At 34.2% G+C, this 25007-nt stretch overlaps 1 protein-coding gene across 1 annotated transcript in view; it reads left to right on the forward strand.

The window, feature by feature from the left end:
* Positions 1-25007, forward strand: part of PIGK (phosphatidylinositol glycan anchor biosynthesis class K) — a 137657-nt gene that overhangs the window by 95512 nt on the left and 17138 nt on the right. Inside the window, exon 10 of the mRNA XM_061186429.1 lies at positions 4322-4406. Coding sequence (XP_061042412.1) covers positions 4322-4406 — 85 coding nt within the window. The remainder of the gene's footprint in view (positions 1-4321; positions 4407-25007) is intronic.

The raw sequence follows: 25007 nt of genomic DNA on the forward strand, positions 1-25007 counted from the left end.
AGACACGGGGAGTGGGAAGGGTAAGCTGAGACAAAGTGAGAGAGTGGCATGGACATATATACACTACCAAATGTAAAACCGATAGCTAGTGGGAAGCAGCTGCATAGTACAGGGAGAGCAGCTGGGTGCTTTGTAACCACCTAGAGGAGTGGGATAGGGAGGGTGGGAGGGAGGGAGACGCAAGAGGGAAGAGATATGGGGATATATGTATATGTATAGCTGATTCACTTTGTTATAAAGCAGAAACTAACACACCATTGTAAAGCAATTATACTCCAATAAAGATGTTTAAAAAAAAAAAAAAAGCCTTGCAGTTGTTAAGAAAATTTTCAAGGGAATTCCCTAGCGGTCCAGTGGTTAGGACTCAGCACTTTCACTGCTGGGGCCGGGTTTGGTCCCTTTTTGGGGAACTAAGATCCCTCAAGCTGTGCGGCGTGACCAAAAAAAGAAAAGAAAAATTTCAAACCAATTCTTGGTTGATGCATACTGAAGTGTTTAGATGTGAACTGTCATGATATCTGCAACTTACTTTCAAATGGTTCAGAAAAAATAAAACAAAATAAAATAAGGAAAATGAATGAGTTTGAAATTTTTTGTAACAACTACTTGGCATTTTAGAAACGTCAAAACAAATTGCTAGATTTCTAATATTTTTGTACCTTTTATATTGATTGAGAGACATTTTGTCAGTAAAATGAATTCCATTGTATACGTCATTACTTTATATTTTTAGAAGAGTTTTTCATATTTCTATTTACTCTTAGAATTACTTCAGTGATTTAACCTGAACTCATTTTTTTTTTAGCAGATATTTATGGAAACTTCTGGTTCCCTAATTAAGGCAGTAGCACCAAACTGTACTAAGTAGTCATTGTGTTATTTCCCCTCACAGACACACAGTAAAAAATAAATAACCTCAAATATGCCAGTTTCACTTAGAATTATCCTTGATGAGGAAGGAAGATTTTTTAATTGAATTATTCCTCTTTTTATTATTGAGTTGTAATATATACGTGTATATATTTTAACATCTTTATTGGAGTATAATTGCTTTACAATGGTGTGTTAGTTTCTGCTTTATAACAAAGTCAATCAGCTATACATATACATATATCCCCATATCTCCTCCCTCTTGCGTCTCCCTCCCACCCTCCCTATCCCACCCCTCTAGGTGGTCACAAAACACTGAGCTGTTCTCCCTGTGCTATGTGGCTGCTTCCCACTAGCTATCTATTTTACATTTGGTAGTGTATATATGTCCATGCCACTCTCTCACTTTGTCCCAGCTTACCCTTCCCCCTCCCTGTGTCCTCAAGTCCACTCACTACGTCTGCGCCTTTATTCCTGTCCTGCCCCTAGGTTCTTCAGAACCATTTTTTTTTTTTTTTAGATTCCATATATATGTGTTAGCATACGGTATTTGTTTTTCTCTTTCTGACTTACTTCACTCTGTATGACAGACTCTAGGTCCATCCACCTCACTACACATAACTCAATTTCATTTCTTTTTATGGCTGAGTAATATTCCATTGTATATATGTGCCACATCTTCTTTATCCATTCGTCTGTGGATGGACAGTTAGGTAGCTTCCATGTCCTGGCAATTGTAAATAGAGCTGCAGTGAACGTTGTGGTACATGACTGTTTTTGAATTATGGTTTTCTCAGGGTATATGCTCAGTAGTGGGATTGCTGGGTCGTATGGTAGCTCTATTTTTAGTTTTTTAAGGAACCTCCATACTGTTCTCCATAGTGGCTGTATCAATTTACATTCCCACCAACAGTGCAAGAGGGTTTGCTTTTCTCCAACCCTCTCCAGCATTTATTGTTTGTAGATTTTTTGATGATGGCCATTCTGGCCGGTGTGAGGTGATACCTCATTGTAGTTTTGATCTGCATTTCTCTAATGATTAGTGATGTTGAGCATGCTTTCATGTGTTTGTTGGCAATCTGTATATCTTCTTTGCAGAAATGTGTATTTAGGTCTTCTGCCCATTTTTGGATTGGGTTGTTTGTTTTTTTGATATTGAGCTGCATGAGCTGCTTGAAAATTTTGGAGATTAATCCTTTGTCAGTTGCTTCATTTGCAAATATTTTCTCCCATTCTGAGGGTTCTCTTTTCGTCTTGTTTATGGTTTCCTTTCCTGTGCAAAAACTTTTAAGTTTCATTAGGTCCCTGTAATATATTTTTGATACAAATCTTTTCAAATATATGATTTACAAAAATTTTCTCCTATTTTTTGGGTTTTTTTCACTTTCTTGGTAGTGTCCTTTGAAGCACAAAAATTTTTAATTTTGATAATATTCAATATATCTATTTTCCTTTTGTTGCTTGGTATATGTTTTATATACCTAAAAATGTAGAGAGACTTTTTAAATGTACATTGTGAAATATTTAAAAATGATGTGGGTTTTTTGGTCAATGAATATTTATTTTATTTTTAATTGTGGTAATATATACTGTATTAGTTTGCCAGGGCTGCCATAACAAAGTACCACAGACTGAGTGGCTTAAGCAACAAAAATTTATTTCCTCACGATTATGGAATCTAGAAGTCCAAGATCAAGGTGCTGGCAGGATTGTTTTCTTATAATGCCTCTCTTGTTGACTTATAGATGGTCAAATCTTCTCCTGGTGTCTTCACATGGTCTTTACTTTGTCTTTCTCTGCATCCTAGTTTCTTGTAAGGACACTGTCATATTGGGTTAGGACCTACCCTAATGACCTCATTTAACCTTAATCATCTTTTTAAAGATCCTGTCTCCAATTACAGTCACATTCTGAGGTACTCAACGTTAGGGCTTCAACGTATGAATTTTGAGGGGACACAATTCAGCCCACAGCATATACAAAACATAAAATTGACCATTTAAACCATTTTAAAGTATACAGTTCAGTGGCATTAAGTATGTTAACATTATCCTATAACCATCACCACCAACCATCTCCAGAATTTTTATCACCTTTTAATACTGAAATTCTACCCATTAAACAGTAATTCCCCTTTCTCCCCTCCTTTGCCCCTGGAAACCACTGTTCTACTTTCTCTCTCTATAAAGCAATGTTTTAAGACAGTTTTTTTCATTAGTGACAGTCTTCAAAGTTCCCCCAAATTAATTATTTTTATGCTAATCTGCAAAGTATGCACAAACTTTTACCTAGCTAAGAGGTTTCTTAAACTCTTACATACAAAATTTTGTCCTTATTTGTATATCTGCCTTTTTACTGGGAGAGAATCCAGATTTCTCATCATCAGATTTCTTAACTACAACCCTGGAGACTTATATACTAGTCTTGTTTTATTATTTTTCAAGATAATTCAGTGTTTCAATTTTTAAATTTGATTTTAAGTTGATAAAGTAATGTATAGTTTACAGGAATAAAAGGTAAGTGAAAGTTTAAATGTGTTTCGGTCTTATTGTTTTGTAATCTAATGAATCTAATGTTTATTTGCTATTTTGAAAAGGGTCAATACTTTTTTCAGAATATTTTTTCTAATTCTCTTCATTTGGGGAGATTTTATTTTTTATTCCTACTCTGTACTTTACTGTTTTATACCCTGTAAGGTATGTGTTGTATCAACTCTGCATCTCATTGTAAATATAGATATTAAAGAAAATATTTTCCATGTAGAATAACCTCTCAGAGAGTTATTGTTGTCTTTGTTTTATTCATACATTCATTCAGCAAACATTTATTGAGTCTTTATTATATGGTAAACATTGGATATACAAAGAAGAATAAGACATAATTTTTGTCTTCAAGGAGGTGAGAAATGTACCTAGATGCGTCTAAATAAATTATTATATTTGAAGGAAGAGTAAACAAAGAAGGAGTTGTGGTTGGTCCAAACAGGAAACACAGTGGAGAAACTCAGAATCATGGAGATGCCAAGCCCACGGGCAGGTGACCACTAGTTGGAATGGCTGAAACTATTGATTTGGACGTAGAGAAGGAGTTGCTGGAGATGAGGCTTGAATGGTTGGAGCCAGATTTTGAAGACCTTTATTTAAATACTATGATAAAAAGCATATGCAGTGAACATGGAGTTCTTAAACATTTTTAAGTCTCAGAGTGAAGAACAGGATCTGAGACTATTAGATGATATTAGCTACTCTTATTAAATAGTAATTAAATGCAATCTGAATGTATTCATGGTTATGTCATTTAAAAATTGTCATTAGGTGTTTTTTCATAGATTATTGACAAATACTGCTTATTTCAAAATCTCATATTAGATATATATTTTTAATATATTTCATATTTGGCAGATTTAAAAATAATATTTACCTTGGCTTTGTGTTTCTTAATTTTTTTCCAGCTATAAGAAAGACCTGATGGATGAGGAACTAATGGAACCTCTGAAATATGCTGAACAACTTCCTGTAGCTCAGATAATACACCAGGTTTGCTTTCCATTTTGTTCTTTTGAAAGAAACAATAATTTTAATCTCTGAAAAGTAATTGCTTTTGTTAGGTTTTTCAGAATCAATGTGCTACAGCTGAAAGGCATTCCAGGCCGTCTAGCCCTATTTAGACTCCACCTATTACAGCTGGAAATCTCATTCAAAGCACAATATTAAAAGTCTACTTGCTGTGTAACAGTAGAATTCTTGCTTATATAAAATACAGGGTAGAATCAGAATTATCTTTTGTGCATTACTTAACAACAAGTGTTAATTTCAGAGAATGCTCATTTGCACCATTGTATATGGTACTTGTTAGTGACAAAGAAAAAGTTGAAAAAATATCATTTGGTGTAATTTTTTTGAGTAACTAAAATGAAAAAGCAGTCTCTCCCTACTTCCTCTGCCCCACCCCATTATCAACTCTTGTAAAGTATAATTCTAAATGTCATGTGGGTAATTTTTTCATTTCCAATTTTAATGACTCTATCATCCCTTTTACATAACTGTAATCTTAAAGAAGGCAGTGTGGTAAGTTTTTAAACTTAGATTTGGTACTGTAATTTTGACAGCATATAAAGTCTGCCCTGCTGGACTAGAATTGAAGAATTTTAAAAGTGATCTGTTGGTGAGAGTTATGGCCTTTAGACTTACCAGATTTTTCGGAGGCTATAGATTATGGGAAATATTAAAAGCCCTTAAATGTCAGAATTTGTCAGAATTTTCATGAATGTTAATTATTATTATGAGTTTTTCCTTATGTCTTTGCCAATCAAAAGAATTTTTATTTAGCAGATATGGATTGATTAGAAGAAGTTCCAGGTTGAGTTTATTAAAAGAAACAGGCTTTTACTTTAAAATGTTGGCTATATAGATCTTTTCATTGACATTAAAATTGAATATTAAAATTCTATGAGAAATTACCAAAAATGGTCAGAAATTTGCCCCTTTGGTAGCCTATCTGTGGTTGGTAATCAGGTCCAGTTATATGTCAGGAATTCCCTGGTGTTGTCAGAGCTTAAATGACCTAACAGCCTGCAAATGTCACATTTAAAATTCTGTCTTCATGCCTGACTCTCAGCATGAATGAATTAAACAGCAGAGCAGGCAGCAAGTCAGTATGTTCTTAACAGTCAGAGTGAGCAATGAAACAGTTTGTGGTTTGTTCAGAACAGGTAAATAGAATCTGCCCAGAACAGTTCACCTGGAATAAAATCTGAAATAGGAAACAAGAGTTAACCTTTAAGATGGTTGACCAGATGAAATGTCAGTCATATTTTTACAGCTTGAATGAACCAATAAACTATGGTTTATGTAAGAGCTGCATTTTGCTATTATATACTGTATAAATTCAAAGATGAAAAACTTTGACCCTGGTGAAAATTTTTATGATGATATTCTTGGCATTATAAGAAGCTATACTGGGGCTTCCCTGGTGGCGCAGTGGTTGAGAATCTGCTTGCTAATGCAGGGGACACGGGTTCGAGCCCTGGTCTGGGAGGATCCCGCATGCCGTGGAGCGGCTGGGCCCGTAAGCCACAACTACTGAGCCTGCGCGTCTGGAGCCTGTGCTCCGCAGCAAGAGAGGCCACGATAGTGAGAGGCCCGCGCACCGCGATGAAGAGTGGCCCCCGCTTGCCGCAACTAGAGAAAGCCTAGCACAGAAATGAAGACCCAACATAGTAATCAATCAATCAATCAATCTTTAAAAAAAAAAAAGAATCTATATTAATTTTAACACTGAATTATTAAACATTATAATGAAATTTTTGTAGTAACTGAATTTATAAAATTTTTATTTTAAGATACATGATAGGAATTTATTTTCTTTTTCTTTTTATTGAATAAAATTAATTTTGTTCTCAGGAGGTAATCAGGAAAGATCATTGTTAAACCAGACTCTTATAATCTGTTCCTCTTGTTATGTCCCTTTATTGACAGTACTACAACTTTGGAACTGTTACCACTGTCTGTCCAAGTGATGTTTAAGAAACATATGAGTTATGTTGCTAGAAGTTTACTTATAAGTGGATTATTTGAAAGTGGTTTTTCCCCTAAGAGAATAGTAATAATACATGTAATAATTAGGTTCAGCCAATCCCACAAAACTTTTAAATATGTAATATATTTAAATTATAGCATTATGGTAGTATATATCTAAGCTCCACCTATAATAATAGTATGTTTTTATACTATAAGTAACTATTTTTTCTTCTAATCTTGAATCGTGCTTTACCTATGCCTGTTTTGGAGCATGTGTCATTTTTATTTGAAATAATGTTATTTATTCACATGCCTTATAAATATCTTATATTTGATTGTCTTTGTGGATATCCTTGATTTCTTGATATTCTTTTCAGCATCTAGCCTTGTGCCATGTATGTATATATCTGAATGGATGGATATATATATTTAATGGTATAGTGAGAGCCAGATTATCTCTTTTCCCTACTACCCAGCCATCAGAAGCCGGGGCCTCTCACTGGTGGCACAGTTTAGGAGCTGAAGGAGAGAAGGAGCAGGGACAGGGGCTGTAACATGAGGAGCAACTTGAGAAATAGCAGAGAGAGAGGAATGTATCTCAGTCATTTGAGTAATTAATTTCTTGTGTATGTTACTTAAACTGCATTTTACAATGAGGAGGTAGGCAAGATTTCAGTATTACCATTTCATATTGCCAAATTATTTACCTTTTTTTAGGGGTCCTAGCAACATGATTGCACATCTAGGAAACCCAAGACACTCAAGTTACAAACAGTAGAATTAATAAGAGAATCTGGTGAGATAGCCAGATATAAGATGAATAAAACTGGTAGCTTCTCTATATATGCAATAACTACACAGGATGGAAATGGGAAAAATGTTCTTTTTTTTTTTAAATAAATTTATTTATTTATTTATTTATTTATGGCTACATTGGGTCTTTGTTGCTGTGCACGGGCTTTCTCTAGTTGTGGTGAGCGGGGGCTATTCTTCATTGCGGTGTGCTGGCTTCTCATTGCGGTGGCTTCTTTTGTTGAGGAGCACGGGCTCTAGGCACGCAGGCTTCAGTAGTTGTGGCATGCAGACTCAGTTGTGGCTCGCGGGCTGTAGAGCGCAGGCTCAGTAGTTGTCGCGCAGGGGCTTAGGTGCTCTGCGGCATGTGGGATCTTCCCGGACCAGGGCTTGAACCCGTGTCCCCTGCATTGGCAGGCAGATTCTTAACCACTGTGCCACCAGGGGAGTCCCAAGATGGGAAGAATTTTCTTTCACAATGAAAGGAACTATAAAATACTTAGGAGTAAATTTATCAAGTAAACCATAGGCCCTGTAGTGTAAGAATCGTGGAAACATACCGTGTTTCATAAGCAGAAAGTTATACCAAATATTTGATGGGGCAGGGAACTTAATATCATAAAAGTATCATTTCTCCCAAATTAGCAGTTCTAATTAGAATACAAGCAAGTTTTTTTTTTAATGTTAGAAAAAAAAAATGACCACATAGTTCATGTGGAAGAACAAATATCCAGTAATAGCAAAGAAGGTATATAAAAAGAGAGAAAACACAGCCACTAGAATTATATAGTTATGTATGGACAAAGGAATAGACAAATGGATTAATGGAACACAATGAAAGGGTGGATTTCAAACTTTATTTATTATAATTGACAATAGGAAATACATTTTACATACATAATGACCCTTGATGTATGTGTTTGTATGTGTACATTAAAAATCAGAAATAAAAGTATTATGAAACATTTGCCCTTATTACATACGATGCACACTATTTTCTTTTTCTATTTTTTAAATGGCAAATAAAACATACTAAATTGATTTCGAAAGCAACAAATAGTCCTGATCCATGGCTTGAAAAACACTAGAACAGAGAATCCAGAGAAAAAAATTTATTATGTTTGATCATTAGATATATGATTAAGATGATATGTATTTCAGTTGGAAAACAGTTAAACTTCTATTTCATACTATGTAATACAAAGTAAATTTTGTGTAAAGACTTAAAGTAAAATAAATAAATAAATAAAATATTCAGAAGAAAGTTTAGGCAACTGCATTTTTAATCTAGAAGTAGGGAAGAACTTCTTAAAGAACACACAAATGCAGAAGATATGTTCAGCACCATAAAAATTCAATATTTTGTATAACACAAGATACCACAACGTTAAAAGACTAATTTTAGAATCAAGAGAAAATGTTTACAAAGAAACAATATTAAATTGGTTAATATCTAAAATATACACAGAATTCTTAGAAGTTTATAAAAAACAACTCAGAAAAAAACAAAGAGATGAAAAACAGTTCAGAAAAAAAAACAAAGAGATGAAAAGCAGTTCAGAAAAAAAAAACAGATGAAAAGCACTTCAGAAAAAAACAAACTTAAATGGCCAATGAATGAAAAGAAAGCCTAAAACTCAGTAAGGAAGTGCACATTACCAATTCAGTAAAATTATTATATGCCCTTCAAATTGGCAGAAATTAAAATCACACTTTGGAAAACAGTTTGGCAGTTCCTCAAAAGGTTAAACGTAGATTTACCGTGTGACCCATTGATTCCAACCTAAGTATATAAAAACATGCATCCACATAGAAACTTGTACATGAATGATCATCGCAACATTATTCATAATAGCCAATAATTGGAAACAACACAAGTGTCCATCAACTAATGGATGAATAAAATATAGTACCTCCATACAGTGGACCATTATTCAGTGATAAAAGGGAATGAAGTACCGATACATGCTACAACATGGGTGAACCTTGAAAACAGTGTGTTAAGTTAAAGTCTGTCATAAAAGACCACACATTGTATGGTTCAATTCGTGTGAAATGTCCAGAATAGGCAAATCTACAGAGACAGAAAGTAGATTAGTGGTTGTCTAAGACTAGGATGAGGTGGGGGAATGAGGAATGACTTCTAAATGGGTATAGGGTTTCTTTTTTTTGAGTGATAAAAATGTTCTAAACTTGGTGGTGATCATTGTGTAGCTCTGTGAATATACTAAAACCATTGAACTGTACACTTTAAAAGGGTGAATTTTATAGTATATGAATTATATTTCAATCAAGATATTTTAAAAATTAAAATCACCCATTTCTGGCAGAGATGCCAGGAGAAAGATACTTGTATACCTTATTGGTAGATATCTGAATTATTCCTACCTTTTTAAAAGGCCATCTTGCAACATCTACTCACATTTAATATATATACCCTTCAACCCAATGGTTCCACTTGTGAGAATATAACCCATAGTGTTAATATATAAATAAAAGTACTAACATACAAGAATCTCAGTGCAATGATAATTTATAGCAGCGTTACTTGTGGCCACAACAAATTGGAAACGATGTGAATGCCCCTCAGCACAGTTGATATATAGTGTGTATGATTTTCAGAAGCCACAAATCAGTAGAGCAAATACATGTTTTTCCATATTTTCTTATAATTGCACTTTCTTTTTTTTACCAACTAACCTCTTATCCCTCCTCCTCTTTCTGCCTAATGGTAGAAAATGTAGTCACTTACACCTAGTATTTTCTCCCTCTTCCACTCCTTCCTGGGATGATGGAATCACAGCTTAGGTAGGGGGTAGTTGACGTGGCTTCATGGCACCGAGAGATTCATGGTGTTCCTCCACTGAGACATACTGTTATATTGTATAGTTTTGGATTGGCATCTACCTCTTCTGATAATCGCTGAGTTGGCCATGTGCACAGCACATCTGTTAATATGTTACACACCATCTCTTCACATGGTTGCATAGCTCTAGTAATGTTAGAGGAAGAGAACAGAGTACGTAATGAGAAAGGCCAGCTTCTCATTTGCTGTCATTCCTTCTCTATCCATTTCCTCTATTCTCTATCCTCTTCAGTCGTCCTGACTTTCTCACTTTTCTTTCATGTCCTTTTCCCCCATTTTCCTCTATTTTGTTCTCATAAGCTAAAGTTATATGAATTCTTCCCACATGTTGGTTAGTGTTGTTAGTATTTTCATTGGAAAGTGAATTAAGTACAGTGTCTGAAACATAGTACACACTGGATAAATATGGAGATGTTTGTTGACTTTAGGGATCTGGCATGCTGACTAAGAAGAAAAGAGAGTTAAGAGTTCTCTAAAGGTCATAAACAGCTTGTGGCAGACCTGTTTATGATACTCAGGTTCCTTTCATAGCCAACAGTGGTGGCGTTTATTAAACATCTCGGAGGAGGTGTGCAGATCGTAGGGTTCATTATACTAACAATTCAGGCAACTTAGTGGTCTTGCAGCAACACAGCAAAAGCATAAACTGCATGGGAAGGTGTAAATTGCAGCTACTGATGAAGGGAGCATCACTTCGCATGAAAGTACAACTATTCCTTTTAAGGATTCATCAAGTTAGGACGTAGAATATTACGAAGAAATAGAAAAATACATGCAAAAGAAAGTGATTCGGTTAACCATACATGCTTATGTTGATAATTTTTCTTTAAAGTTGATTATTTTTTCTCTTAATCTGTTTGCTGGGAAGGCAGGTACAGAACTATCTTACTGAGACAGCTACGGAGAGAAGTGTATTATTTTCCCATATGAGTAATTTTACGTTTACTTCAGACATGTTAATTTTAAAATTAAGCCACTTTAAAAAAATAGCTTAAATTTACTCTTAAGATTTGAAATATGTGACTATACTGTGGTCTTTTGTGGTAAGTTGGTATTTTTTCTTCTTTGTGAAAAGAATTGCATGCAGATGGGTCAGAAAACTTTTCCCTTTCTTTTTTTTAATTAGTAGGCTCATTTTACTTTAATTTGTAAACATAAAAAGTTGATAAGCACCATGTAGAGTTTATTGAATTATAAAATGGTGACAACTAGGGATTTAAAAAAATAACCAGACACAAGTCTTTTAAGAAAAGAAATTAGTATGTAGTTAAGAGTAGTATATTAGTTTCAAATACAGATGTTACTTAAACTTCCTTTTTAGAAAACTAAAATATTTTAGAAATGTACTGAAAAATGAAAAGGTCAGTAATGAATGTCTAATTTATCATAACAGTTTTTCTTTAGTGTCATCTAGTTAGGCATGTGTTTTATTTTTTAAAATTTTGTGTCAAGAATCAATTTTAGTTAGCTCTGGCAGATATTAAAATGTTTAGGCTTGTACTGTTTAGATATACAAAGTGTCACTGATACAAAAATGTAGGTAAGTCTTATGTGCAGAATAGATAGTACAAATCACTTAGCTAGCCTAGAAACCCTAGTATGTATATGGATTATATAAATGATAAAGATCACATCACAGATCAGTGAGAAATTAAAGGATTATTCAATAAATAATGCTGGGACAATTAATTATTTGCAGGGGGCAGGGAAGACTTGATTCTTGCTTTATAACATGTGGAAAAAGTAAATTCTAATTGGATTATACATCAATGCAAGAAATGGAAAATATCAAAACTAGATATTGGTAAATATTTGTTGGAAAGGAATTTCTAAGCATGAAAATAATGGCAAAAACTTCAAGGAAAATTGATATATTTTACTTTGTAAAAATGTAAAACTTATGTACATCAAAACAAAAAGGCAAATATCAAAGTGGAAAACTATTTTCCTCACAGAATTAACATCTTTACATATAAAGAGCTTTTACAAAGAGATAAGGAAAAAACTTAACTCTCCAATGGAAAAGGAGCAAAGAACTTATACAGGCATGCCTCAAAAGTTGAAATAAAAATGGCTAATAAACTGATGAAAACATGTTAATATTCATTAATGATTTAAGAATTATTCATTTCAACCATAAAGTACCATTTAAAAAAATCTCTTAGATTAGCAAAGATGTGAAAAGTAGTAATACTCAGTAACAACAAAGCACATACACTACTGGAGAGGAGTGTAAATTAGTACAAAGTGAGGACAGTGTGGTAATTTGTACCAAAATTTGTAAATATGTTTATGAACTATTTAGACATGACTGATTGAATACACGTTTATTCTCCTTCCTGAAAAGCCCTACTAAAGTGACAGTAAAGACATAAAAATATATAAATCCCATAAGACAAAGAAAATGGAAGAGGAGAGAATAGCAGATGAGAGGCACCAAAAATTGGAAGAAGAAAAGTAGTTGAACAAATGGTAACCAACTTGGCAGAGTGGACAAGCTGCACCCTAACTTCCATCATGGGGGAGATCTGTAAGAACAAGCCATTTGTACTGCAGAACCTTGGGAAAGCAGGCACCAGGCACCTCAAAGGTTGTGTGCAAAGAGAACTCCCAGTGTCCTTCTCCTGTTTAGTTCTCAAAACACTGGCATCCAGGCTTATATTCTATCAGGCAGAAGATTGGAGAATTCCTCCCTGAGGATACTAGTCCAATAGAAAAATATTGTGTATTTTGACATTTGCAGGACCCCAGTTTAATAGCCAAGTCCCAGTCTGTTCACCCCACTGGTAAGCCCAGTGGTTGATAAGTGCTGTTAATACATGAAGATCTTATGATCACTGTTTTATTTCCTCACTCTTAACTATGAAGATACAACCAAGGATCATTAAACTTTTGGGGAGTGTCTTCATTATGAAAGACAAAGCTCAAAATAAGCAAATGGAAGAAGTGAGGTTCCCCCCGCCTTTTCCCCTAAACTAACACATTTAGTTAGACTGACCAAGATTATAGAAGAAAAAAATTACCAAAATCAAGAATGAAGAGGGGGCATCATTAGAACCCTTTCAGAAATCAAAAGGATTATAAATAAAGGTTATGAAGACCTTTATCCAATAAATTAGACAACTTAGATGAAATGGACAAATTCCTAGAAAAATTCAAATGTTAAAACTGATTCAAAAAGAAATAGAAAAGCTAAATAGACTTTTATCAAGTTAAGCAATTGAATTTGTAAATTAAAATTTTACCGCAAAGAAAAGTCTGGCCTCTGATGGCATCACTGGAGAATTCTATCAAACATTTAAGTAAAAAATGGTACAGAGTCTCAGAAAATTGAGGAGGAGAAAACACTTCCCACCTTATTTTATGAGGTTAGTATACCCTGATACCAAAGACATCACGAGAGAAGAAAACCACAGATCAACATCCCTCGTGAACATAGGCACAAAACCATAACAGTGTTGGCAACAGGAACAAGAGACAACTTGTATATGATCAAATATCTAGTCTGTGGCAAAGCCAAGATTTGAACCTGAGCATTTTAGCACTGGAGGCTTTGCTCTTATATACTTGACTACACTGTGCTATGAAAGCAACAAAGATATGGTGTGAACTCTGTAAGTACCAACTGAATTTAAACCTCCAACGTGTCTGTCTGTCCTTGGTCCTGATGATTATTGTCCTCATTTGTGAAATTAAACTTATCTTACTATCTCAGCCTGTTCCTATATTAAACAAGCATAAATATGCATGATTTAAACATCTTGATTAGAGATTTTTAGTAGATGCTTTCCTGGGATTTAAGATATGTGAGAGATTCATTCTGGGTATCAACATCATGAAACAATTTTATCTTCTTTATTAATTCAAGACCCTTTACTAAGGCAAAGGCTAGGTGTAAACAAAGGCACAAACCGGTGTATGCTTTAAAAAACTTTAACACACTCAAGTGAATATTTTGTCTTGACAGAGATATATTATCCACTTTTCCCCCACTGTGTTCTTATCCATATTCCACGCTTTTCCTGGATCCCCCAGTTTCAGTTATAAGGCTTCTTACAAATCCTTTAATATTTTAATGAGATTAGTAGATTGCAAAATCTATATTTTTTTAATGCATCTCTGCAGGGTACATGGTGATGATATAGTGTAACCTATTCTCTTTCATTCACACAAGCTGCCCAAAAGATTACTATAGAGCTATGTATCCATTAAAGATTCAGTTTACTGGAAAGAAGTACTGGAGTGTGTCCCATCAGGCCTTGGCTTATAACATGGAAGGTTATCTTGCAAAATTTTGTTTCATCTATGCTTTGTTGTTCCTTTTTAATCCTAGAGGTAATTTTTTTTTTCTAGTACAACCAGTCCATATAGCTCCTGGTATGTCCATTGTTTTGCTTTGGGGTACTCTTGGCATTTGAATGGGACCATTCTTTCATTGTACAAGACTGGTCTGTGCATCACAGGATTTTTGGCATCCCTGGTCCTTCCAAACACTGGTTGCCATTAGTACTCCTCACTCATTCATTGTGATACCATACCAAACAATGCACTCACCTTTTCTGAATTCCTCCCCTCCCATGGAGGGCAGTACTACCTCAGGTTGAGTACCACTGCAGGTAATTATTTGCAGTGTTTGCCTATAGAACCTTTTATCTGTATGGTCTAGTCTCTTAATCTTATAATGTAATATTTAAAAATATGTATAATTGAGAACCTCTTCTCACTTTTCTACATTCTGAGATGTTGTCTTGGATGCTGCAATTCTAGCTTCTGTCGTTGTGACATGGATTTGGACAATTTTTCAGTTCTTCTGTCCTCGTTTGTGATAGTTCTTCATCTTATTTTACTCTAGCTATTTTGGCATTTTTATGTTTTTCTATTCTAGTAATGCCTACCTCATTATAGCTAAACTTTACTAAAGGTTGACTGAAATATCTATCAAGTAGAAAATTTCTGACACTTTCTTTTTAAAAATGTGCCTATTTAATTATCAATACCTGGAAACTCATCAAAAGGCTGAATCCATAGTACTCTCCCTGCCTAGGGACTGACGAAGATTGCTTTAAATTCTTATAGAGCTTTCTCTAATTGTAGACTTTAAAACTGAAGTCTAGTGAAAAATAACATACTGCTTATTTATTTTCATTCAAATTATAAGGCAAGTAATGAAAATTAAACTATTTGAAGGTCATGTGCTACTCCTTTAATATCAACTGGGATATAATTTTAGATCCATATAAATTAATCTCAGCTTTCATATTATAACTTATGACAGTCACTTCCAAAAATGTCACTTTTCAAGGAATAACTGAAACTGTAAAGCTATTTGAAAATAGTGATCAATATTTCAATACTGATATTTCATCAACTTTATGTAAGTTTGAAAAATTCTGTCCATCTATAAATTTGTCATCATAGTTTCTGATATATTAAACTTCTATATTAGAAATGAAAAGTTTGAGCCTCATTAGTCATTAAGTATTCCAGAATAAAAACAAACAGATACGAGTTTTCACCAAGTTTGTAAAGATTTTTAAAATGCGAATAGTTGATGTCGGTGAAGAGGCAGTGAGATGAGCGTGCTCATAAACTGCTGATGGGAATGTAAGTTAGTACAGCCTTTTGGAAAAGTGGTTTGTCAGTGTGTTTGTGTTTATAACTAATAATAGTAATTCCACCTCTAGGAGTTTATTCAGAAGAAGGAATTAGAATAGGACAGAAAGATTTATGTTTAAATCTGTTATGTTCTATTAGCATTTCTTAGGACACAGCATAATGTATAGGGTAGACTGGGATTGAATCCAGGCTTCACCATTTAATAACTGTCTGGTCTTGGGCAAGTCTCTTAATCTTTCTTTTGCAAATTATACATTGGAAATATGATGATGATGATAATGATGATGATGGCAATGACAGCAGTAGCAACAGTGAAGACATTGACAGATTCATCTGGGCTAAATACTGCTGAATAAATCTAATTAGGTCCCTTACCAATTTTCCATAGCAGATGTTCCAAATATTTGCTATAGTCTTTATGCCTCTGCCTCACTTCCATCCCCTTTCATGTTCAGCTTATGACTTAGCCTCCTAAGTCTTGAGGAAATTAGGTGAAAACACCTTCAGTATACCTTCCCCATACCTTCAAACTTATTTGTATTGTCATGAGTCTTTATCTTTTTTGTTCATCTCAAAGGAAGAAGTGTGTGAATTGTATCGGAGATAACCTTACTTACCCTATTAGGAACGTCGTTCCATCAGTTATGCCTTTCTCTCTTGTCTTTACACTCTCCACTGCTGACTTAGATGTTTTTAGTCCTTAAAAAAGTCCTCCTCAATCCTGCTATAACTGAGCTCAACAATAGAGAAACAACCCATTTTAAAAATGAGCAAAGGACTTGAATAGACATCAGTCAATAGGAAAATGCAAATCAGAACCACAATGAGATAACTTCTTCATACCCATTAGGATGACTGTTATCAAAAAACCAGAAAATGACAAGTGCTGGAGAGGATGTGGAGAAATTGGAACCCTTGTGAACTGCTAGTGGAAATGTAAAATGGTATAGCCACCACGGAAAACAGTGTGGTGGTTCCTCAAAAAATTAAAACAGTTACCGATTCCATTTCTGAGTACACAGCCCAAAGAATTAAAAGCAGGGATTTGAACAGATATTTGTAACCCATTGTCTATAGCAGCATTGTTCATAATAGCCAAAAGGTAGAAACAACCCAAATGTCCATTGACAAATAAGTGGATAAATAAAATGTGGCATATACGTACAATGAGATATTATTTAGCCTTAAAAAGGAAGGAAATTCTGAAACATGCTGAACCTTGAAGATTTTATACTAAGTGAAATAAACTAGAAACAAAAGTACAAATATTGTGTGATTCCACTTATATGAGGTACCAGGAATAGTCAAATTCACAGACACAGGAAGTAGAACGGTGATTTCCAGGAGCTGAGGGAGGAGGGACCTGGGAAGTTATTGTTTAATGGGTATAGTTTTAGTTTGGGAAAACGAAAATGTTCTGGAGATAGATGGTGGTGATGGTTGCACAACAATGTGAGTTTACTTAAAGCCACTGAACTGTACACCTAAAAATGGTTAAAATGGTAAATTTTATGTATATTTTACCACAATTAAAAAAAGTAAACTAACTCTCTTCATTTCTTCACTCCCATTTTTTTTCTCAATCTACTTTATTCTAGTTTGTACTCCAGCAAATGCTCTTTATCTGTTCTTGCAAAATGTACTAAAATGTCCTAATTTTCACATCATCTTAATTTTTTACTTATTTGTGATATTTAGCTCTCTGAAACCTTTTTACTTTGCTCTTAGACCATCACTGTATACTGGTTTTCCTTCGATCTCTCTGATCACTTCCTTTGAAAATCTTTTGCTTTTATCTTCCTAGACCTATCTCTAGGATTTTGTGTCTTTTACAAATTCTTACTGGACAGGCACTCCCTACTGTTCAATCTACCATGATGGTTTTCAAATATTACTTACATGTAAGTAACCCCCAAATATCTTCATCTCCTTTGAGTTACAGAACAATATTTTATTGACTATAAGACAGCTCAACTTGGATCTCCAACACATTGTCTAAAACAGAATTCACCCCTTTCCTAAGTGGTTCTTCTATTATGTTTTATATCTTTTTTTTTTTTTTAAGTATTTATTTATTTATTTATGGCTGTGTTGGGTCTTCGTTTCTGTGCGAGGGCTTTCTCTAATTGTGGCAAGCGGGGGCCACTCTTTGCGCGGGCCTCTCACTATCGTGGCCTCTCTTGTTGCGGAGCACAGGCTCCAGACTCGCAGGCTCAGTAATTGTGGCTCACGGGCCCAGCTGCTCCGCGGCACGTGGGATCTTCCCAGACCAGGGCTCAAACCCGTGTCCCCTGCATTGGCAGGCAGACTCTCAACCACTGCACCACCAGGGAAGCCCTATGTTTTATATCTTAATGGCATCTTCAGTAATATTAGCTTGGAATCTTGGGCTTTTTTTTTTCCCTGTCTCTCCTCCCTCCATCTCTCCCTTCTTCTCTCCCTCCTTCTCTCCTTCCCTCTCTTCTTCCCTTCTCCTTCCTCTCACAATATTCATATATACTTAGTTTTTAGTTTCTGTTTAATCTGTCCCTTAAAGGTATCTCAAATGCATCTCCTCCTTTCCATATTTTGGGGGCACCTGCAAACGAGTATAAAACATCGTATTTCACAGTTAATCATAATCATCATCATCAGAAAATAATTATTACCATTGAAAAAGTTATCGTTCCCATTTTATGCATAGATAAACTGGGGTTCAAAATGGTTTAAGTAACTTGCCTTAGATCTTCCATCTTGTAAGTGGCAAAGCCAGAATTTGGATATAGGTCTGTTTGACTTCAAAGCCCTTCCTCTTAACAATATATAGTTCCTCTTACCAACATTGTAAAGTTCTTATAAAGGAACTTTGTTCACAGGAAATTTGATGAATGAGGTGTCAACAGATGTAATGCATGATATGTTTAATTGAAACCATATTTCGGAAGAACTGAATGTCAACAGAGTTCGTTCAGTATTCAGCACATGAGTATCCATTTATTTAGAAACTGGCCTAAAGAGAGTCACCCTCCTTACAGTTCTATTCCTGATTTCCTTCTCCATCCCAGTTGTTCTTGGCTCCCAAGTGAAGGCTTGAGACAAGGTAGAGATCTGAGGGGATGTGGGTTAAAAGTAGTAGGAGAATGTGCTTAAGATTAACTTTACTCATTTAAAATTGTACCTGTAGTTGAATCAAGAGAAAAGTTTCTTCTATGTGGTCACTTAATCTGAGGATCTATATTTAGTTCAGAGAGTTCAGCAACATTAAGGATTTTTATAGACTTTTGTGAACTATCCTGGTAATGTAACAACAATTTATAACATGATTTTCAAAAACATCTTCCATAAAACTGATGATAAAATATAATCAGTTATAATATAATTCATATCCTGTTTGCCTGCATAATTCTTTATCTCTTCACCACTGAAGGCAGCTTGATAGATGGTAGTGGTTTGTCCAAAGATGTAAGAAAATGAGTGTCAAAGAGCCTGAATGATCTCTAATTTGTATGAGTGGACCTTGAATACTTGAGAATTAGCTACACACAACTAAAATAAACAATCAGCAATTAAATCAACTAGACAAATACACATTTCTTTCACAAGTCAAAGTAATTTAGAGTTCATCACATTTAGAAAGCTAACATCCCTAATGAATATTAGTCATTTGACCCTTTGTATTGCTTTGAATATTAAGATCTTGGTAGTAATTAACCTTACTCCCTTTGCATTACAGCTTTATCATCTTAGTTACTAAGACAGAAGGCTTTCAGAGGAGTTTTTGGTTCTTTATAGAAAATATATTATAATTTTTTTCTTTTTCTTTTAAAATATTTTGTATAAATAGTAAAGACTTGTTGCATATATTTCATAATGGATTTTTATTTTATTAACAGACCATGATATAATAGCAGTTCTAAATTGGGTTTTTGTCTTTTAAAATTCATTTGTAATTTTGTAAATGTGCCAGATATAAAGAATGTCTTCATTTTCTGTATTCCATTATATCAAAATGAATCACATAGCTTCTGGTGTATTCTTAGATTTTTCTAAGTTTGTCTTAACAACGTGTTGACCATAGTATTAGGGGCATAAGTGTGCTTTGATGGTAGATTGTTGGTGTTTTGAATAAATGTTGGCTTTCTGGGTGTTGAGGCAAAAAGTACTGGAAGTGAGGAGATGGGCCGTTTTCCACCTTCAGGAAATGGATAAGTGATGTGCTCCTTGGCTAGTTCCCTACTTTTCCGATAGAAATCTGTACATAGGAAGAAAAAGTGCATTATACAGTGAAGAAAATAGAACCAGATCACTCATGCCCAATGTATCCTGTGCTTCTAGTAGGAAGGTTTTTAATTTACAGTAGAATAAGGTAAATTAACATTTTAGTTAAAGAAAAAAGTGAGGGAAATACGTTGTTACTTTTATTAACAGGCAGTTATGTGCCTATCCTGATAAACTTGACAGCAGTTAAACTCAAGGATCCACCGAAAGCAGTACTAGAAGTACCATGGCAAAAGGAGAAAATGAAACACAAGAGAATCTCTTCTCATATAAATTCAGAAACTGGCTGTTTGGATATAGACATATAAAAATACAGTGCCCTTCAGCTTAATGCTATGTACTTGGCAGTAGTTAGATACTGACTAGCAACAGATAGAAATAGTGTAACTAGGAGTTATTTAATCTGTCATCTAAATTGACCTGAAATCACCTGAATGTGCTTTCCGATAAGGGTTGAGATTATCATTCACTTTAAAACTGATATATTCATGGCAAAAAAGTCATATTTTATATTAAAGGAATCAATATCTTTAGTTACAGATTTGTAACATTCAAGATTAACTTTCATTTCATAGTACTAATCATGTTTGGTGGGTAATTAGTGTAGTATATTTCAATTATAATTTCTGATAACATTTACATAAGCACAGGTTTCTTTCAAAGATTATTTTTACTTTGGTCTACATTCAGATGTAGTTACCAGTGCCTGATCAAGGTATTCAGTTGTTTGATTTTGTTTGTGTTTCTTTTTTTATTTACCAGTTCTATCTCCAAGGTCATTAATACCTTGTGAAAACAGAATAATATCCATTTTACCTAATATTGGTTAACTAAGAGATTTCTAGTTTAAAATGTGCCAATAGACGTTTAATTTTGTAGAATAAACATGTTTACTTTTAGATAGTGTTATTAAATCTATAACATTGCTAGAGCGAGATGTAATAATTATAAATGGATATGTTAGGCACTAATTATATATTTTATATATTTTGTTCTGCTAAATAGCTATATCTGTTATACCTAAAGGTGTTAAAGTTTGTGATAGAGTAGATTCAACTGACATTTTAACAATTAATTTTTAAGAGTTTCAGACTTTACTTCTTTCCTGGTACATCTCGGCTGTTTCTGCCAAAAATAAAATAGTAATTGTAATAACTATAAACCTTAGCCTGCTGTCTTCAACTAGTATAGAAGTAGAAAAGGACTGTTTCAGAACTCTGTCATTTATTAAGCCATTTAGAAGGCCTTTATCCATGGGAAAGATCATTACAAGTAGAGTATGGGAAAAATAATTATAAGATTTGTTTTTGTTTGCAAATATGTCAAACAATTTTATAATGACTACCATGGCTAAAAGTGACTGTTTTTGTTAAAAATACTTTGTCAAACTTTAGATAATTTATTGTAAAAGAAATTTAGTTTAAAATCTTTTTAGGTATAAGCAAATGATGTTCAAAAAAATTAATTTGACTGAAATTAACTAATTTCTCTGAGTAATGTCTTCATTTAAACACAAAGATAGGCTTCCTGATTTGTTCTTCAGACTATATATTTCAAAAGAGAAGGTGCCAATGAACACTTAAAAGCACTGTAATGATTCTTTTGGGAGACCCACATTACAGACGTTATAAAAATTCTGCCTAAAAATATGGAGTTGGAGTTTACCTTTTCCTTAAACAGGAAAATAACAAAAGCCCATTATAGTAATTTTCAATTTTTTTCCTCAACTATTTACCCATTTAGAAATAGTTGTACAACTGGAGGCAAGCATTATTCATTATTGGTGTATTAGTGGGGGTTTTGTCTTTGGTTTTTTTGTTTTTTGGGTACAGAATAAAATGTAATTTAAATGTACTTTTTGTGATAATTAAGTTGTTGACATTTTTCATATCAGAGTGAGAAACTTTTCCTCATGGTTTGAAATCATAAAGTAATGTAAGAGTGTGCTGATTTCTCACTGCTTTCTTAGAATCATGTTATCTCAATGTTAGAAAATCTTCTAGACTTTTAAAAATCTATCCAATCCTTGCATCTCTTAGATGGCATCTCACCAAAATGTTGTCCACTCAATCATGGAAGAGTCCTCTCATGCTCCTCAGAGCAACCTGTTCTTTCTTTGAACTGCCTGTTGGAAATTTTTCTTATATCTAATTGGAAACAATCTAGTACTTTCCACTCCTTCATTTTAGTTCTAGCACTAAAGGCTACATAAAAGAAGTCTAGTCCTGGTTGCATCTGCCAACCATCATCAAATATTTGAAAGGTTATTACTTTTCTCCTCACTTTCCAAGATTCTGTCTTAAGGAAGACATTGTGGTGTAGTGGAAAGACCATGGTCTTTCGAATGAATCAGGACTAGGTTCAAACCAAGGTTGGCTAATTAATAGTTTTGTTACCTTGGGCGATTTACGTACCTCTTTTACTCTAGTTCTTATCTGAAAAATGGGGTTAATACTTTCAATGAAGAATTGTTACAAGATAGTGTATATAGAACACCTGGCACATTCTTGACACTGAACAAATGTTGGTTCTTGACAAATGTTGACTCTCTTCTTCCTCTCCCCTTTCCACCTTCCCTCATCCATATTTAAGAGAATGTATTTAAGAGCATAATTTTTTATTGAGGCAGAGAATGCATTAAAATAAAGAAACAATAGGATTCACTTAGTTACTCACTGACTAATGGGGAGGAGAGAATAGGTCAAAACTACACCTTTCCCTGTATCCATTAAGTTTGGTTGAATGAACAAGCTGGTGAAACGGGGTATACATGTAGAAAAATTCATTTAATAAGAACACAACTAGATGGTATACATAAATAATCAGAAATTTTTGGAGTGTGCACATGTTTCATTCTTTTTCTGTAAAAGATACAAATGGCAAGCAAACAAGGCAATAAAAGGAATCTATGCACAAAATACCCAATTGCTTGTATATATCATATTTCTATATACAATTTAAATTCATATTCATACTTGTAGCCATGGGATTTAAATGTGCTTAACTCTGAGTTTCCCATGTAATATGTTCCTGAAGCACTAGTTCTACAATATGTTAGTAGTTAATAGGTTAAAAAGAGGGTTTCATGGTATAAGTTAGTGAAATGCTTAAATAAAAATTACATGTTTCTTTACTCTGGGACTTGAAATCATCTTTCATAAACTGATATATGTTGTGAAGGTATCAGAGATTTGAAACACCATTTTATCCTCTTTTGAGGACATGCTTTATTCTTATAATTTATTTTATCAATATAAATAATATAAAAGCACAGACTGAAGAAAGTCACTCTACAGTTAGGGGAGGAAAAATCTTGCTTCTGCTCTCTCAGGTTCTGTGGCTGGGCTTGAGAATTAAACTGACATGAGACAGATTAACAGGAGAAAAACAGAGAAATTTTATTTAATATTTTTATGTACATATGGAAGTCTTCATAAGGAAAGTAAAGACCCAAAGAAGCAGGTAGAACTGAGAGCTTATATACTTTAATAAAGAAGCAATAAATTTGTGGGAAAGTGATGAAACAGAGGGACTTGGGCTAGGGGGGCAGTAAATTGTGGGAAAGTGACTAAGAAAATATATGGGGGAAACTAATGGAAGATAAGGGTTATTTTAGTAGGTTGGTTTGTATAGATTCATTTTGGTGTTGACTCCCAGTCTCCAGTAATGAGAATGTTCTTCCCTTCCTGGTACAGAGAGGGTACCTTTCTCATAGGAAATTTTATGATCTGCTTTTTGGTAGAAAGGTGGAGGTCAGAAAGCTCTTCCTGCACCTCCAGTTTCTCAAGTGCCTTCAGTTCAAAATAATATGCCAGAATGGCATAGCTTGGGGTAGCATGTTCTGAACCCATTCAACAGCAATTCTTTAGAGCATGGGTTGGCAAACCATGGCTCATGGGTCAAATCAGCCCGCCACCTGTTTCTGTAAATAAAGTTTTATTGGGACATAGCTAAGCCCATTCATTTGCATATTGTCTACAGCTAATATTGTACTTTGAGGCAGAGTTGAGGAGGCAGAGTTGAATACTTAGAAGAGAGATTCTGTGGCCTGCAAAGCCTAAAATATTGACATTTACTCTCTGGCCCTCTATAGAGAAATGAAAAAAGATTCTGCTCTAAAACCTTGAAATGCTTTCTCAGAATCATCCATATTTAGAAACATGACTAATTTATAAAACTACTGCATGTACCTTAATTTTATTTAAGAAGTAAGGATTTGTCTACTTTTCTGTATAAACATAAATGAAATGATCTTTTTCATGACCTACAAATGTAAGTACAAAGGAACCTATGGTAATATACATTACTACTTTTACAAGTAAGAATAACCATATTTACAAGCCCCTTAGCTCAAATGGCTTGTACATAGTAGGCATTGAGGAAATATTTGTTGAATTTATTATTGACAATAAATCTAGAAAAATATAAGACAAAATATATAGTACAAAGAGATTCTTCTAGCTTTAAAATAAAAGAGCATTTCTGAATTTTGAAAGCATCTGTCAACCTATTAGGAAAATATGTTTTACTTACATTTGTCATGTGTAGGGAATAGATATATACACATTAAAGGTTCAGAGAATGATGAGATAGTATCTTTAAATCTGTGTTAGTATGCACTTAAATATCCCTTGCTACATGAATTACAAAAAAAGGGTAAATCCTAGTACTTTTTAACGTAACCATTTATATGTAGAAATATAAATTAGAGCATATGTGTGTGGAAGTATTTCTTGCTTTAAATGATCAAATTTGCAATGGTTACAAAGACATCTCTAACTGCAGGCATGTGCCAGTGTAAAGTGGAGACTGATACATTTAAAGATACATTCCATGTGTGCTGTATCTGCTACTTGACCATGAATTGCTAGGAGGGCAGTACTCAGGAGAGCCAGCATTTCTGGGCACGTGCCTTGTACCCATTTAGTCTCTTGTTGATATACCAACCTTTCTTCCCCAGTTCTACCCCTAAATCCTAACACCAACTGTCTCCAATATGTGCTCTATAGCTCCTTAGTCTTGTGCTTATTTTAATTGCCCCATAATATCCGTGAGGTTAAAGGAGTTGCCTGGAGGAGGAGAAGTCT

The sequence above is a fragment of the Eubalaena glacialis genome, chromosome 3 (assembly GCF_028564815.1).
Source record: "Eubalaena glacialis isolate mEubGla1 chromosome 3, mEubGla1.1.hap2.+ XY, whole genome shotgun sequence".
In the NCBI taxonomy this organism is placed as follows: Eukaryota; Metazoa; Chordata; class Mammalia; order Artiodactyla; family Balaenidae; genus Eubalaena; species Eubalaena glacialis.